Genomic DNA, 17,567 nt, shown 5'->3' with positions numbered 1-17,567 from the left:
GCCATGGACAACTCCGGGAAGGAGGCGGAGGCGATGGCGCTGCTGGCCGAGGCGGAGCGCAAAGTGAAGAACTCCCAGTCCTTCTTCTCCGGCCTCTTCGGGTAAGACCCGGGCCGAGCGTCGGCCGGGACCTGAGCCGAGAGCACGAAGGCGTCACGGCCGGAGGGGGCGGAGGGGATCCCGAAGGGAGGCGATGGAGACCTGTCCATCGAGGCCGCAGCGGGGACGCGGGCTGACGGCCTTGGGGCCCGGGCCGCGGCAGCCCAGCGCCGGGACAGTCCGGGACGGCGGGCGGGACCCGGGTGAGGACACGCGGGCGAGGCGAGGAAGGGCACTCTGGGCCGAGAGGACGTGGCCTGCGAGCCTTGAAGGGGACCAGCCCGAAGGGACGGGGGAGCCGGGAGAAGCCGCCCCCCAAGCCTCCTGGAGCTCTAGGGGACGCCGTGTGAAGCGCTCGGGCGGCGCGGTGGGGCCTGGATTGGCGCGGGCCCGGGGTCGAGGGGGCTCGGGGGTTCCTGGACGTGATGAGCCTGAGCCCAGGTGTGTGCGGTACCTGGGTGAGGGTGGCCTGGCTAGCGGCGACTAGCCCAGGGACACCTGAGCGGAGGACCTGCGGTGATAGAGTTAAGACTGAGGGGGCCTGGGCCGAGGCCGGGGACCTCCGGGCGGGACAGCGAGGGGCGCTGGCTTGGCCAAGGACATGGAAGGATGAAAGGGAGGGGAGAGGGAAGGAGAGGGCCAGAAAGGGGGTCAGAGGCTACCGGGGATCCTCCCGCAGAGACGGGGTCTCCAGGGTTGACTGTGCTCGGAAGACGACCTGGAGGGGCCTGAGAGGACGTCCTGCCATATGGGGGACGTTTCACCTGAAACTCGCGGTGGCTCAAGAAAGCTGACCGTCCTCGGAGGCATCCTGGTGGCTTAGGAGTGTCCGGAGCCCAAGTTTGGAATGTAGCCCTGCCACTTCCTCCAGGATCTCGGGTGACTTGTTTGACTTCCCGGTTAAAGGAGATCAGTGGTAAAATCTACATCGGGTGTGCTGTGAGGATTAGAGCCGCGTCTGGCCTCGGTTAGCGCTCTGAAAGCATTTGTTGCTGTTAATGTTACTACAGGTGGGGGCCAGGTTGGGGGCGTGCAGGGGCCTGATGGGGATCAAGGTGGGAGGCTGGAGGAAGACATCTGGTGAGGATCAGAGGGACAGAGACTAGGAGACAGGCCTGCATGTGATGGGGGGAGGGACCGGAAGGAGGGGAAAGGGGCTTGAGGCTTGGGCTGCAGAAGAGGGGAGGGGCCTGCAGGGGCGGAGGGCTGGCGGGAGTGTAGGGCAGAGAAAGAGGTATGGTGGGGCAGGGCTAGGTCTGGGAACCTGGGAGAGGTGTGGACGGGAGAGGGTGCGGGATTGGGAGAGTCGGCCCGGAGGCTGGGGCCGGGGACTTGGGGACTGGAGGAGACTGTTAGGAGCCCGGTAGAGGCAGGTGGGAAATGGGGGGGGGTCTTTGAGGAGAGGGCATGGGGGTCACAGAGAAAGGAGCTGTGCCCCTTCTTTGAGGTCGGATGTTTGCTGAAAGAACTTGAAGGGCGAGGCTGAGAACTGGCAGGTGTGGAGAAACACATACGGGCCGATGGAGCGGATTGATTGGGTGAGGAATGCTTTGTTTAGAGGCTGAGTGGAGAGAGGGTGTGTAGTGTCTCTCCCTTCACAAGGAGAGAAGTTCAAGTGCAGTGTTTTGGGGCTGGGGCCAAGAGCTCGGTGTCTGGTAAGGGTCTCCCAGGGTATCTTCGGCCGGGGATGAATGCCCCACTGGACTGTGCCTGGAGGGAGCAGCTAAGGCGGGCCCTGAGACCCCTATCACCTGGTGGAAGGCAAGGCTAACTCTGAGCACTGGTCAAGCAGAATCGCCAGTGTAGGCAGGGCAAGACTGTCACACACGTGACCTGAGCTGAGAGGGCTATTGGTGAGGGGGAAGCTGGCCCCAGGAACCCCAGGATGTGTGGAGGTGTGGGGCCTGGGAGGAGGTTCTGGGTAGCAGGGGTAGTGTGAACAGAGGTCTAGTGTGAGGTGGGGCAGGGTCTACCTGGAATGACCGGGAACCGAGACCCAGAAGGACCAGAGCTGGATTCCTGGGGGTGACCTCCGTGTGGGTAACGAACAGGGGTTTTAGGTGCTCTCTGGTGGGGAGAGAAGACCACTCAGCAGAGGTCTGGACGTGTGAGGCACCTCATGACGGTTTAACTTGGGGGCGTTCCATGTGGGATCATGGTTGGAAGGGAGGGGGTGAGGCTGGAAAAGGGTGAGGCCTTGTGGGACAGGGGAGCCAGTCCTGAGGGTCCCTTTTGCCTCTTAGAAATGCTGCAGCAGTTGGCGTGGGGGTGTGAGGGCAGGTGGCTGCGGCAGTGACAGTGAGCCCAGCAGAGATTATGTGTTCGCTCTGCCTGCGCCAGGCCTGGGCCAGCCTGGCCACGTTCTCCTGTTTAGTCCTCACAGAGCTCCCGTGGAGGCTGTTGCCTGGGGCTCAGCAGTGGGAGGCGACCTTCACCCCAGCTGCCTCTTCCACAGCCTCCCTTGGCCCTGCGCGGGGCTGCCAGTCGTTTCTCCTGGAGGTGCGTGCCCATCCTGGGCACCGCAGGACCATGGTTGGCAAACTAGGCCTGTTGGGAGCCGCTGTTCTCCACCTGCACCCTGGCAGTTTCCTCCAAGTAACTGAAAGAATCTGGTGTGTTCATCCCAGTTCCTCCATCTCAAAAGCGCTAGATGGTGCTAGTGGGGAGGCAGTGAAGCCAGGGCCGAGGGTAGGCAGTGGGAGGCTCTGGACCACAGCATGTATGCCCAGAGCTGTGGTCCAGTGAGGGGTGTCTCCAGAGGGCCCGCTTGATGGGCAGGAGCCACTGCAGGCACCTCTGCCCTCTGGACCTGGGTTCGCTTGCGTAAACGTTTCACAGTCCACCTTCAGTCAAGTCCTCAGTAGCTTCCAGGGCCTGGAAAAAGGAGTGTTGGGTCTCAACTTGTCCCTCGTGTTTCTCCCTCCCCCAACCTTGAGGGTCTCTGCTCTAAGGGCCAAGTGAACTTGCCCTTACCTGGGCGCCATCTCAGGACACGTGTGGGTCTGCCCACCTCAGGGCTCTGATGGCCTGTGCTCCCATTACTTCCCAGCTGCCACACGCAGCCAGTGGGTAGAGCTCAAAATCCGTTTTATGCCTTCGGGGGGGGGTGGCAGCCCAAACTTATGCTCTGGAAGCAAAAAGATGGAGATTTCCTGAGTTAAAACCATGAACCAGCAGAACAGGGAGGGGTGAGCTGATGCACGGTCTCCAGGTCTCCACGTGGGGCCAGGGACATCCTGCTGGGCCCCTTTGGGATTGTACCAGTTTGAAGTCGGCTCTGTTCCCTGGGGCCTTTCCTCATTCTGCTCCTCTCCCTGCCACCTCCGCCCCTGCTCCCCCCACCAAAAACCAGTCACAGCTCCTTTTCTCTTGGATACCAGCATGTTTAGGGAGTTTCTTCATCTGTGAAATGAAACAGGAGCTTCCTAGGGCATCTGTAGATGAATGAGGTAGTGTGTGGAAGGTGTGAGCACAGAGCCTGGCCCTGGTGATACCAGTTAAGCGCTTATGGCCATCATTATTAGATATTGTCAAGGACCTTGAGCTGGAGACCCCGGAGACAGAGGTGACAGGGTATTCTGTACACAAACAGCATGATCCTGAGAGCAAATGTTGACACATACATTTCTGTTTGAACCGCTGGTTGGAACCAGCAACCCAGGACCCTGGCCATCAGCTTTTGTTGGGAAAGAACTGCCAAGGCGGGAGGTGGCCCTATACAGGGGGTCCCAGCTGAACCTGCCTGGGTGCGAGCTTCTGGCTCTGCTTCCAGGCACTATTTCTGCGAACTTGCAGAAACCCGGCGTCACTGCCACGGGTACTGTGGTGAATCCCAGTGCCCTGCCGGCTGCCAAGATCCACAGCTGAGAACTTGGCATCTCTTGCCCAGCCCCAGTGTGGAGTCTCTTCTGAGGGCATGCGAGGTTCCTGGAGAATCCGAGAGTTGCTGCCTTCTCCACGGAGTATGAGGCTGCCTGATCAGATGTCTCCATGCTCCTCCTGTTTTGGCTGGGGCTGTTGAGAGGCGAGGGTCTTTCAGAATGCCTCTACGAGAAGCCATGTTCCCCCTTGGGCTGCAATGGTGTGCAGTCCTGTCAGGGTGCAGGGGCGTGAGTCGGAGAACGCAGGAGGCCTGCCAGGTGGTGTGGCGGGCACAGTCCCTGCCTCCCAGCCTCCCAGCCTGGGTAGAAGGGCTGCGGCCCGGGAGTGCCATCTGCTCTGTGGGGAAGGGACAGGCCAGTGAGCAGCACTGTGGGCAGCACTTAGGGGTGGGGAGGCAGAGCCACACCAACTCAGTGTTTTTGAGGTGCACACCCTGCAGGGCCCGATGGGAGAGCTGTCCTCAACCACGGAACACCTCCGGCATGGCCAGCCCTCTGCTGGGTGCTGCCTGAAACCCTGCAGGGTGTGGAGTTTTGTGCTGGCCACCTACGAGAGCATGAGGCTAGTGAGCAGTGAGCTGGCACTGAAGGCCGGCCTGTCTGACTGCTGTCGGCGACTGTCCTTTACCACCACAAGCAACTCTAGAATCCGCTCCTGAGTGGCTGGCACCCCTCTGAGTGCATTTCTCCGCCCCGCATAATAGCAACCATTTGAGCACCTGTTCTACCGCCCCCGTGCCAAGTATTGAGTGTCCGGCATCTCTGACCCTTGTGAAGGCTCCTCCTGGGTCAGGCCCATTGTCTCTATTCTGCAGATAAACTGAGGCCCAGAGATGACCGGCCCACGACCACACACCTAGCCAAGTGCCTGGCACAGGCTGCAGCCCAGGTCTCTCCACCCCGAGTCTCTTTCTGCCCCTTGCCTAGACTGGCATGTCCCGAGAGGGTCCTGTGATGACTCCAGACCTGGACAGCTAGCGTGTGGCACTGTCTTCTTTCATCGTTGTTACTGGGGCTTGTGCAAGCCCTGGGGAGATAGGAGGGCAGCGCAGTGTGATCAGGGAGGCAAGCTGCAGGACTGAAGAGGTGGCAAGTGGCTTAGCGCTTGGGTGCAGGAGGAACAAGGCTGGTGGTGGTGGCCTGTCCCTGTGCCAGGTGGCCCCTGTGGCAGGCAGCCTCTCCTTTTTCTAGCGTGCCTTCTGCCTGGTGGACCTACTGTGACTCGGCTGGGCTGGCTCAGTTAAGCCCTCCCTGCCCAGAGGACGCTCAGCGTGGCTCCAGCTGGGAGCAGAGTGTGCCTGGTAGAGGAGGGAGCCTCAGCCTCCAGGCCTCTTGTGGCTCTGCAACAGTAGAGGGGCCAGAGCAGCCAGGGACCTGAAAACCTGTTTTCCAGAGGGCTCATGGGCACTTGGCGGGAAGCCTTCCTGATCCCTGAGTGAGAGGCAAGGGCCTGACCCCCTTACCCAGCCCTGCTGCTTTCTGGCAGTGTGAACCAGGGCAGCTCCCTCCTTGGAAAGCAGGGGCAGTGCCCACAGGGTTCTTGGAGGCAAGCCTCCTTCAGGTAGAGGGCTGGGGAGGCAACAGGCACCTGTGTTAGCCTCGGTGAAGGTGCTAATACTGAGCTGGGCTTGGGGGCCTCCGTAAGGTCCTTGGGATACCAAGAGCCAGGCTCAAGAGGCCTTTGTAGAAAAGGCAAGAGGCCCCTTCCTCCCCGCTGAGCTGACTGACAGGGCAGTGGGCCTTCAGTGTGAGGAGGGAAGTAGGGGCTGGGGCTGCCACCAGGAACAGGAGAGACAGAGTCCAGGACCTAAAATGGAGGGTCGCTCTATCAGCCCTGCCTCGCGGGCTCCTTAGGTAACCGCAGGTGGCAGGCGAGGGTGGCGTTTCTGGCAGCCAGGAGTGCTCCTGGGGGTGGATGAGGGAGGGAGGAGGCTGAGACCTGCCCTGCAGAGCCCCCTGGCTGGGGTCCCACCAGGCATCAGTGTGTTCCTGGCAGCACACCGCCCTCCATACGGCATTCGCTGGCGTTGGTGGCTGTGCTTGGGAGACCAGAGGGTGCTTCCTCCCGCCTCGGGGAGGGGGGAAGCAAAGTTGAGTGTGTAATTATAGACAGCCCTGCATCAGGCTGGCCCCAACCGGTTCCCTCTCCTCCCCGGGTGGCTCAGAGCGGTGGGATGAGAAGAGTGAAGCAGAGGCAGCTTGGGCGAGGTCAGTGGGGGAGGGACAGCCAGCTGTCACATGCACTGCCACCCAGGCCCTTTAGGAGCAGAGGCCCAGCTAGCTTTTCTGGAGCTTGTGCAGGTGCAGAGAGAGAAGACCTGGTTTTCTCCCCTTGGGGAGTTTGAAGTTTTAGTCGGGAGGCCACCCTGGATGGGCGATGTGAGCCACCTGACTTGGAGAGAAATCCTGTAGTGAACCATGTGGAGAGACAGCGTGGTAGAGCAGGGGAGCTGGGGACTTCTTCCAGGGACTCTTTGCCTGCCAGCAACGTCCTGCGTAGTAGAACAGGGTGCTTCCCACACTGTCTCCATCCTGGCCGACCTCCTCCCCTGGCTTCTGTCTCAGGGCCTTTGCACATGTGGGGGTTGCTGCCTGGATGCTCTTCCCTCTTTCCACAGATGGTTCCTTCATCCTCACCGGGAACTGACCCAGGTCTCCTGTCCTCAGAAGCAGCTGTACCTGACCTGCCCCGGGAGCTCCCTCCTTCCCAGCCCCTGTGCGACCTCATCACGGAAACTGTCTTGTTGATTTCCTGTGCATTGAGGCCAGACCTATGTCTTTGGTTTACTGCTATTATCTCCAGGGCCTTGACATTTGTTGCCTGGGTGAATAAGTGTCTGTGTGGATGGTTTCTTCAGGATCTGTTGGTGAAACTTAGTCACTTTGCCCTCTGGGGACTGTACTCCTGTCTCTAAAAGAGGAGGATGGGACTCCAGAGACGGCCTGACATCCCTGAATTGGCAGTGGCCAGGCCTCGAGTGTGCAGGGGAGGCGGCGACAGGCCCTGGGTCTGAGCAGGCGCTAATCCCTCTGGCTTTTCCACCCCGTGCTCAGAATCGTTGACCCAGTGTGGTGGGCCCAGCTTAGTCTGAGATCATAGACTTTCAGCCCGGGCAGCTGGTAGGCTTTGTGTTCTGCATCTGTTCTATCCCACTGAACTGAGACAAACCCAGTCAGGGCTGACTCTGCTCATTGTTGATCTCCTGCTTTGAGCCTCTCAGTGAGATGGGCCGTTTCTGTTCAGCTGGGAGCCTACGCTTTTCCAGAGAATGTCTGGAGCTGGGCAGTACTTACTGGCACTCAGCAAGGGAGGGATGAACCGGGATTCTGTGGGGTGGACAGACCTGTGATTAAGGTCTGTGAGCATGTCCCTTTAAGAAAATATTCCAAGCCGGGCTCGGTGGCTCAGCCTGTAATCCCGCGCCTTTGGGAGGCTGAGGTGAGTGAATTGCCTGAGCCTGCAGGTTCGAGATCCACCTGGTCAACTTGGCGAGACCTCATCTCTACAATAAATCAAAAAATGAGCTGGGCGTGGTAGCGCGCGCCTGCAGTTCCAGCTACTCAGAAGGCTGAGGCGGAAGGATCACCGGAGCCCAGCAGGTCAATGCTGCGGTGGCCGGGAGCAGCCACTGCACTCCAGTCTGGGTGACAGAGTGAGACCCCAACTTAAAAAAAAAAAAAAAAAAGAGAGAGAACATTCCAGAAGAGGTCCTCCTGAGATTTTGTTGCAGCCAGGCCCCGGGGCCCCCTTTGGAATTCTTCTCTGCCAGAAGTGTTTGAACATTCTTACCTCTTCACCAGCAGGAGTGGGTTCTAAAGACATCACTCCAGACGGGGGCCCCAGACCCAAAATGTGGGGCTGGCTGGGGTAAGTGGGAGGAGCACACTGCTCAGGACCAGAAGGCAGACAGCACCTGTCATCTAACAAACCTGACCCGATGTGGCTTGCATTCAGGAGACTGGGCATCCATCCACCCTGGGCATGTTGGCCTGCTGACATTGCCACGCCTGGGACAGGGCACTGGTGACTCTTTCCAGGTGGTTGGTCTCAGTTTTTCCTTCCCATGCTCACCTGATCCTCTGAATCACCTGGGGCCCCCAAACCCTAGTTGTTAAGAATCCTGACTCCAGGCCCCACTCTGACCTACTGAGTGGGATCTCCGGAATGTGACTGCAGGGCTCAGGTTGATATAATGAGCATCTCAAGTGGTGGGAGGGATGGGTGGACTGGACAGACTGGGTCTGCAGTGCAGAGGGAGTGAGACCGCCCATCTGCACTCCCAAAATGACCTCAGAGGCCCTTCAGAGCTGTGGTTGGTGTGGGTGAGTTTCCACATGTAGTGCTGGGTCAGCTGACACAGGTTAGAGGTAGGACAGTAAGGGTGATTTGTGTGGCTTTTAGTTGGGAAAATCCCCTCCTTTTCTCTTAAACAAACACTGGGCACGGTGGCTCATACCCGTAATCCCAGCATTTTGGGAGGCTGAGGTGGGAGGATTGCTTCAGCCTAGGAGTTTGAGACCAGCCTGGGCAACGTAGCAAGAACTTACCTCTACAAAAAAATCAAAAAATTATCTAGGTGTGGTGGCACACTTTTAAGTCCTGGCTACTTGGAAGACAGAGGCAGAAGGATCTCCTAAGCACAGAAGGTTGAGGCTGTGGTGGGCCATGGTCATGCCACTGCACTCTAGCCTGGGCGACAGTGAGACCCTGACTCCAAAACAGAACAAAAATCTAAAACCAACCACTGGTTATGTCAGTGAAGACAGAACCTGAGGTCCATCTGGTGGGACTCTTGTGTGGATTTTATTCTGTTAATTCTGTGGAGGGTGGGAGTTTGAACAGTTACAAGAGACTGCAGACCTCGTGGGCTAATAATAATTAGCCTGGTTGGGTTCTTAGGGCTTTTCAGAACAGAAGGAAGTGGCGAGACTCATGGGCGTGAGGTACTTGGGCGGTCCCCCAAGTCAGGAGGTTCATGATAAACACTTGAGGGTCAAGAAGACAGAGTGAAACTGCCCAGACAGTGGTATTTTTAAACTCCCACGTATCCCCAGGCCCCTGCTTCCATGCAGTATGTTTTTTGAGGGTTGTTTTGCCACTGTAAATAATTTTGTACTGAACATCCTTGTAACTTTCCTGATTAGTTTCTCAGGATAAATTGCTAGAGATGTAATTCATTGCTGGACCACAAGGCCAAGTATAAATCCTAATATTAAAAATACATATTTTTTCTAGAATAGATAAACTGTGCAGATGGTTAAAAAAAAATTCAGACAGAACTGAACAAGGGCTGCTCGCTGAATAAGTCTGCCTCCCACACCTGGCCCGAGTTTTGCAGACTCTACCTTAGAAAAAACGCTGTTACTAAGTTTTTGTGTATTTGCCCAGAAATAGCCTATGTTTATATAAACATGCATGTTCTATTCCTCTCATCCTATTTTTTTAAACACAGATGGGAACATTTTTATATACATCTTTAAATAATTATTGTATAGCTGTGTTGTGACATACCTGCCCCATCCTGGGTTGGTACTGGCATACTCCTAGGGTTGTGAGGTCTTCATTGAACTGCAGTGGGCAAGGCACAGGTCTAGGTCATTGGGGAAACAGCTAGATGTCTAAGTCTAGGCTGACCTCCCAGAATGCTTTGCAGTCTCCTGGGGAAAAGGGATTTGCCGAGTGCCTGGGACCCAGTGGTCATCCAGCAGCCCAGGCAAGAAGCATCCTAGAGGCTGGGTTTGTGAGGAGGGCAGGAAGTGCCCCAGTGAGTACCCCCAGTGAGTACCTTACCCACCTATCCTGGGGGTAAGCAGTTGCCTGAATTGGATTTGCCTTTGTATGCAGGGGTGGGGGCCACAGGCCCAAGGCCTGAGGGAAGCTGTCTTCACAGGGAAATTGGGGACCCCGCCCCCCTGCACTGGTGCAGATACTCACTTTCTTTACCAGATTGGGCGGTCTCCTTACCTTTTTTCTTTCCTTGTCTTCCCCAGAGGTTCATCCAAAATAGAGGAAGCATGTGAAATCTACGCCAGAGCAGCAAACATGTTCAAAATGGCCAAAAACTGGAGTGGTATGTGCTATTTTCTCCCTCAACCTCCATCCTGGAGGTCTGGCCGAGGTTGGCCTTAACCCCTTCTCTGTTGATGCCATCTCTGGCATCAGAAACCCACTGGTCTGCTGTATAGTTGTTTTGTGCCCACTGAATTACTTTATACCTTGGAGAAAGGGCAGAGTATTGAATCCAGATAGTCCCACATGGATTCGTGGACTCTTTGAGAAATTTCTCAAGTTTGGAATTTCATGTTTTCTTGTAAATTCCTCATTGCTTCTGTCAGAGTCCAGATCCTGGGCTGGGGGATGTGCGAGTGGTTCCAGATGACATCACAGCTGCCATCCAAGGAGTACTGAGTGCCAAGCATGCATCATTTAATAGACTCGTCACAGCAGCCCTAGGAGGGGCAGTTTGTTAATCTCCCGATTTTACAGATTCAGAAACAGGCTTGGCTCAGCCCCTTGCCCAAGGTGTCATGGCTATAAGTGACAGAACCAGGATTCAGGCTCCAGCTGCAGAACCTGCGCTCTCAGCTTGCCCCGCAGCGGCTGTAGAGCTGAACCGAGAAGAGGAGGCAGGGAGGCCTCCTGAGGCCAGAGAGGGGTGGACGTGGGTGGGGCTGTCTGCCACAGAGGTGAACCCAGGAGCCAGTGCCTGGGGCCTGTGTGATGCTGATTTCCTAGTGCCTGGAGCCTGTGTGAGGCTGACTTCCTAATGGAGCTTTCAATGTCAACAAGATTGGATGGAGGAGATCTGGGAGCCAGAGACACAGTTTTAGAGCCCAGGGAGGAACTCTTGTGGCTATGGAGGAGATGAAAGCTGGTGGCAAGGCCGTGGAGGCCTGTGCAGAGGTTCAGGAGAAAACTGATGACTGCCATTTCTGAGAAGAGTTTTTCCTGAGTGTTCACACAGTACATGCTGTTGGTGCCAAACACTACATGTATTTTGCTCCCAAACTAAGAAATTCCTCTAGAGAAGAAACACTTGTTTTTTAATCACACGAATGTTGCTTTTCCCCTAAAATTTGTTTCCCACCCCCAAACTATTCAAATAAAAGCCCTGGGCCATTTTCCCCCCAGTATTATTCCCTTTTAGAAATTTTACACTCTAATTTGGAACTCTTAAAAATGATAATGAAGGCCTGTAGAGAAAACTGGAAGGGTTTCTCCTTCCTGCTGCTCAAAATAAGAGGGCGGGCTGGGCCTCCTGGTCCTTCCCGCTCATGAACTCTGATCAGCTGCAGGGGATAAAGGGAAGACGCCTGGGAACTGAGCAGGAGATGGTGGTTGGAATCCACAGAGAAGAAGAGATGCCATTCCCTCCCGAAAGTCAGCTTTGGGGACGTGCAGTCAGCATGGCTTGGGATTCACAGAAGGGGTCTATGTGCAGATGAGCACAGAACAGATGAGGCTTCAGGTGTCCTGTGCCCACGAACACTTGTCCACGTGTACTTGAGTTCTTGGCAGCCACACCGTGTTTCCCTTTCTGTACATGAAACTCCCGGAGGAGGCAGGCCCCTTGTCATCCCCCTACTCCATGTGCATGCTGTTGGTGCCGTGCCTTGCCCGCGGGGCCTGCCTCTGTCCACAGCATGTGGACAGAGGCGGAGGGCTGGGGGAGTTAGACACGAGGAGCTTGTGGGGAGGGGGAGAAGGCGGGAAGCTGCTGTGTGGTTTAATCTTGATCGTCCCTTCCAGAACAGCCCCCACAAGTTCCCTTCATGGCTCAGCCTCCACTTTGTCTTCTGGTGGCGCTTCTGGGCCCTAGAGGCTTCCTAGAGAGACTTGACAAAACTGGGAGGGACAGAAGACCCCCAGCCTGTCTTTACAGCTTCTGCAGCTCTTGGGGCTGTCTGTCTTCTCCTTGGAGCCTCAGAAGTGGTGGCCCTGGAGATGCTGACAGGGACTGGGATTAGGGACATGGGACTTTAGCTAGGCTCACCCTGGACACTTGGGGTTCAGGGACCCCCCTCAGAGGCTGACAGATGGGCTAGCAGGAGCTCCAGCTTGGGGGTCGGGAAACCTGAGGTCTGGGTCTCAGTCTGGGCCACTCAGGTCACTCTTGTTCTCTCTCGACTCTCCGCGTTCTCAAGAGCCCAGCTTTCTCCCAGGGCAGTGTCTGTGTGGAGCCCACTGAGGCCGGGATCCCTCCTCTTTCTGTTCCAGCTGCTGGAAACGCTTTCTGCCAGGCCGCCCAGCTGCACCTGCAGCTCCAGAGCAAGCACGATGCAGCCACCTGCTTCGTGGACGCTGGCAACGCGTTCAAGAAAGCCGACCCCCAAGGTGAGGCCTCAGGGCCACATGGGCGCTGCCCGGGCACCGTCTGTGTACCTGTACACAAGTCCTCAGGTTTCTTTATGGCGCCGGGTTTTTCCAGGGGCCGACACGCGATAGGCTAGGTGGGAGGCGCCCAAGGCGAAGCCGTGTCACTTCAGGCTGGTTCTCTTCCGGCTGGCATTAACACCACCACAGTCCCCACCCCCCACAGGCGGCTGATTGCCCCCCTCCCTGTAGCCGGAGCATTTGGGAGTGGGCGTTGCATTGCGGACCCACCGCCTGCCAGGGAGAGGGGAAAATCTGTTCCGTTGTCATAACTGCCAAGCATAAGGGAGTGGGGGAGTTCTAAGACCAGCCAGGTAGGAGTCACTGCCGAAAAAGGAGCAGAAATCGTCCCAACCTGGCTTCCCTACGCCCTGGGGAGATTGGAGAGCAGAGCCTGGGATGCAGTTGCCAGAGAACAAATTGCTTGAAATGGGATCCTGCTGGGGACCGAAGCCCAAGCCGGGGCTGCCTCGGGAGCAGGCAGGCCTTGTCCCCTGGGCTCATCCCAAAGAGGAGGCCCAGCCCGGTGAGGACCAGCAGTGTAGCTGTCATGAGGCAGGGATTTTTTTTTTTTTGAGCTGGAGTCTCACTCTGTCGCCCAGACTGGAGTGCAGTGGCCGCCCCCGGCCACCGCAGCCTCGACCTGCTGGGCTGTGGCGATCCTTCCGCCTCAGCCTTCCAAGTAGCTGGAACTACAGGCGTGCGCTACCATGCCCGGCTCATTTTGATTTATTGGAGAGATGAGTTCTCACCAAGTTGCCCAGGCGGGTCTCAAACCGGCAGGCTCAGGCAATCCACTCACCTCGGCCTCCCAAAGGCGCGGGATTACAGGCTGAGCCACTGAGCCCGGCTACGAGGTGGGAATTTTAACATACCCTTAGAAATCTTGGTGCCAGATATAGGTTGCTAACTTTTAATTTTAGCAAGCAAAGGTGTTTTTTTTTTAAATGACCATTCACTGCCACTGTCCTCAGGCATGGAGAATATATGAATGTCTGAGAGATGAAAACCTGTCCTTTCCAGGAGAGGATGGTTTGCAGCAGTGCAGAGAGTTTCTCCAAGGGTCGCCTAGTGTTGATTGCACGCCCACGGTTGGGAGTAGCTGGCCTGCCTTGCTGGCGTAATCTGCGACCGTTAGTTCCTGGCTAGGGTTGGTCTCTGTGTTGGCTAGTTGCTCTTCTCTGTCCCCAGACTGACAAGTCTCTTCCTTCCAGCAGGCACCTCACAGATGGTAGCCCAGTGGTCACATGGTGTAGCCCAGGCCTGGCAGGAACAGCGGGCCGCCTTGTGACGGGGTGGGCCATCGAGCTTGCCTGGCTAGTAGCACTGGGCCACGGCAGACCACGTGGGTGATGTGATGATGACCGGGGTGACCTTGGTCGGTCTCACACTTGAGTTGCCCCAGGGAGGCTCTATGGAGCCCCCTCCCCCAGCCTTCCCTTGGGCGGCCTGGAGATGCCATCTGAGCATTTGTGACGTCCAGCTGCTGCTCCATCTAGAGGGACTGGACGGGCTTGTTTCTGGGTGGCATTGAGTGCCAGGCTGCAGAATATGCATGGCGCTTCCTGCAGACAGGCACTGCCTGCCTGGCACTGTGATGTGGTGGCGTCCTTTCCCAGCCTTTCATCTGAGTTCTTCCAGCTCTGCAGTGGGACTCAGGGATGGGCCTGGAGTCTGGGTGTGGCCCGTCCCTGGCCTTAGGAAGCACAGAGGATGACTGAGGATGCCCAGACCCATGGGACAGTCAAGGGGCACAGAGGCTAGCTTGACTTGGAGCTGAGGTGGGGGTGGGGTGGATCTGGTTGGGGGAGCCTCTGAGGGAGAGAGGGGCAGTGGTGAGGGGAGAGCCTCATCTGGGAGTGCCGAGAGCAGGCGTCCTGTCTGGAGCCCTGGAGACTTAGTGCTGAGCAGGGAGTGTTTTAGAGTGTGTCCTGTGTCATGGCTTGAGTTGCACGCCTTGGTCTTAGTTCCTGGGTGGGGCAGGGGGCACAGTGGCCTCGAGGATAACAGCTGTCTGAGGCCAGTCAAACCTCAAAGGCTGGGCGTGGTGGCGCATCTGTAATCTGAGCTACTCGGGGGACTGAGTTGGGAGGATCACCTGTGACCAGGAAGTCGAGGCTGCAGTGAGCTGTGGTGACACCTCTCACTGTACTCCAGCCTGGGAAACAGAGTGATACCATGCCTCAAAAAGAAAAAAGCCTCACAGAGAAAGTCATGGCAGCTGTGTGTGACTCAGTGGGGCAGGAGATCTGTGGTCTTGCAAGTCTGGGAGGACCCTGTCTCCCCTGTGACCTTGGGAAAGTTCATTTTGTGGGCCCTGTTTCTTTGTCGGTTAAAGCATAGACTGTGTACCATGAGATATGCCCAGCCCAGCAGCTGCCGTGTGATAAACGTCCAGAAGAGGCGGCCTTTGGCTTTCACCAGCCCAAGGTGCCTGCTTGACCCGGGCTCCCTTGTGAGACAAAGTTGAGGACCCAATTCAAACCCTGCGTGGTTTCCCCAAGGCAGGACCAGCTCCCTGGGACCTTCCTGGTTACTGATCTCCTCAGTGGCCTGGAAGGTCTTTGTCCTGGGTCAGTACGCTTCCTGTAGGAGTCTCTCCTGAAGGGCCTGCCCCTCGAGTGGCAGCTAGTGTGCGCCTGGTGGGGCCTCGGCTCCCGCCTTCATCTGCTCCTTCAGCAGAGGGGGTCCTGCCGCCCTCTTGGTGGCACTGGGTGGAGAGGGGTGGGGCCCACATGTCATTGATTCTTCAGAACTTCCCACCCATCGCTAGCTACTGGGGATAGGTGCGGGCCAGGGTGGCCTCTTCCCAGCCTGCCCAGTACTTGGGCCAGGGCACAGGTGTGTGTGTGTGCCTGGGGCAGGGAAGTGGCCTGCCCCCTTGTCTTCCCCTTTCTCCCCTCACTCTGGCTTTCACCACCTCCTGCTACCGTTTACTGGGTTCCCACTGTGTGCCAGATGCTCAGCATCTTTAAACCTGTTTGACTTCTTTGTGCGATTCTGTGATGTGCCCGTATTTCACTGTGGAGAAGCCAGCTGAGTCCCAGGTGTGATCAGAGAAGGCTTCAGAGAGGCAGAAGCCGGGCTGGGCGGATCACTGGTGGGGGTGACTGCAGGAGGCGGGCAGCAGCCTGGGCCTCCGTTCCCAAGCCCCCTTCCAGCCTTCTGGGTGGGCGGAGGAGGAAGGGGCAGTGGACTGCAGCCCAGCTGGCCAGACCATGCAGCTGGGCGTTGCTCTGCTTGTCTGGGGTGCTCAGTCTGGCTGTCTTTTGAGGCCCGGTGACCCAAGAAGAGCCCAGAGCCAGCTGGCAGGGCATCAGTTGGTGGCCTGCCGCTTTCCAGACGTGACAGGGCTTAACCCCGTGATCCCTTGCTGCTGCCTGGGGAAAGCCTGTTTCCTTGCTGCTCCTGCCAGGGCTGCCCGGCTGACACACTCCAGAGCCGGCGCGGCAGGCAGGCGCGGCAGGCGCCACAGCTGCTCCTCTCCCAAGCGGTAGCCTCAGTCTGCAGGGTGCCAGGCAGGGTGTTCCAGGCGATCCTGCCAGGAGAGGGAGCCGGTGAGTCGCTGGGTGGCCAGGCTACCTCCAGGTGGGGCTCACCCTTTGCCCACTCCTGGGCACTCATGGATTGCTTTCCGGTCTGCTTTATCGTGTGTGTGTGTGTGTGTGTGTGTGTGTGTGTGTGTGTGTAAGTGTGTAAGTGTGTAAGTAAAATAACACCTCCTATCTTGAGCTCTGGCTGCCTTTTTTGGGGTGTTCTCTTGCCGTCCCCCATCTACCCTTCCCTGCCTTCATTTCCTCTGTCTTCTCCTGGGGTGTCTGTCACCCCAGGAGAAGACAGACCTCACAACTCTGACTGCCTGGTGAGCATCATCTCAGTCCTCGGATCCCCACTTTTCTGAATTGGACAGAACCTACAGACTCCCCTCCCCCAGAGAAGGCCTTAAAGATACCACTTTCTGCACGTCCACTTGGGGGTGTTGTGGGCTGCCTGAAAGCCCAACTGTAGGCCTGAGGTGTAGAGCCTGTTCATGTCTCCCCAGGGAGTGGGCTGGTGTCCCTGTAAACCCAGAGACCAAGCAGCGGGCCTTAGCTTCTGGGCAGCACACTTGCCCCAGGCAGACACGACTGGGTGACCAGCTGAGAGCTGGGAGGCCCAGGCAGTGGCCAGGAGCCTTCAGACGCCCTGGACACCTGCCTGTCCAGGTCTCTGCCCTGCCCCTCCTCCACAGTCCTGCTCTCCTCCTGAGATGCACAAAAATGCTGTTTAAAAAATCTCTACCCGAGAACTCATTTCTGTCTGCTGAAAGATGCCTCCCACTCATGCTTTTCTCTCTCCCCCAAATAACTTGACAAAAAAAGCCTTTCCCAAATTTGAAATCCTACAGGAGATGGTACAACAAAGGTAGCCCAGTTCTTCCTCAGTGCTGCCCTGTGTGGTCAGACCTTTTGGCAAAGCCTGTGGTTTCAAGAGCTGGTGGGGACAGGGCCAGGGTCAAGGGACTGAGAGCAGAGGGTTCTGCCCACGAGAGAGAGAGCCCACCCTGGCCCCCAGCCTCCACGGACAGAGCCCATTCAGGGTCTTACAGCCACAGTGTCAGAGCCCAGGGTAAGCCTGGGCAGGTGTCCCCGTTGCCTCCAGAACTACCTTGGCATCAAGCCAGGCTGCCACGAACCTCCCTCCACTTGCCGGGAGCACTGTCCTTTGACAGCAAGGCCTTGGCAGGGCTGCTCACGACACCCACGGGATCTGGCTGTCAGCCTGGCCCGGCAGCACTGTGCCCTGTCCTTGGGTTGCTGGGAAGCTGGTGGCACCGTGGCGGCCCGAGGACAGAAGGGCTCCCCTGAAGCATGTGCCTGGCAGGTTGCAGTCTGCAGTTGGTCACTCTGACTGCGTTTCCTGGGCTGGGAGTCCCGCCCTCCCCAGCCCCTGGAGAGTGCACGTGGCCTGGGTCGCCCTGCACCAGGGGCGCCCACACCTCTCCTGTCCTTGGGTTCCACCGGGAATGGCATCACTCTCATTCTCCCCCACCTGCCTTTTCCTCCCCACAGAGGCCATCAACTGTTTAATGAGAGCCATCGAGATCTACACCGACATGGTAAGGGTTGCTCGCCTGCCCGCCTGCCCCGGCCTCGCTCCCCTCCCTCAGCACCCCCAGCGGTGCTCCTTGTTCTGCCAAAACTGGCTGGGTGGGGGCTGGGGAATGAGGCAGG

General features: G+C 57.5%; 1 protein-coding gene across 4 annotated transcripts in view; it reads left to right on the top strand.

Moving 5' to 3' along the window:
* Positions 1 to 17,567, top strand: part of NAPA (NSF attachment protein alpha) — a 22,860-nt gene continuing 5,293 nt past the window's right edge. For 2 of the 4 annotated variants that reach the window (XR_002481377.1, XM_008048334.1), the window contains exons 1-4: positions 1 to 101; positions 9,972 to 10,051; positions 12,199 to 12,315; positions 17,406 to 17,452. Coding sequence is in view for 3 of the 4 variants with exons in the window: in XM_008048334.1 (XP_008046525.1) it covers positions 4 to 101; positions 9,972 to 10,051; positions 12,199 to 12,315; positions 17,406 to 17,452 (342 nt within the window). In the remaining variant the exon portion in view is untranslated. Of the gene's footprint in view, positions 102 to 9,971; positions 10,052 to 12,198; positions 12,325 to 17,402; positions 17,453 to 17,567 lie in introns of all 4 variants that reach the window. The other 2 variants (XM_021707671.1, XM_021707672.1) reach the window with 2 other exon arrangements.

Source organism: Carlito syrichta, unplaced genomic scaffold (genome assembly GCF_000164805.1).
Source record: "Carlito syrichta isolate Samal-C Ts95f unplaced genomic scaffold, Tarsius_syrichta-2.0.1 Scaffold123364, whole genome shotgun sequence".
NCBI lineage: Eukaryota > Metazoa > Chordata > Mammalia > Primates > Tarsiidae > Carlito > Carlito syrichta.
The sequence above is the reverse complement of the archived record's forward strand: the minus strand, read 5'-3'. Positions and strand labels throughout refer to the sequence as shown.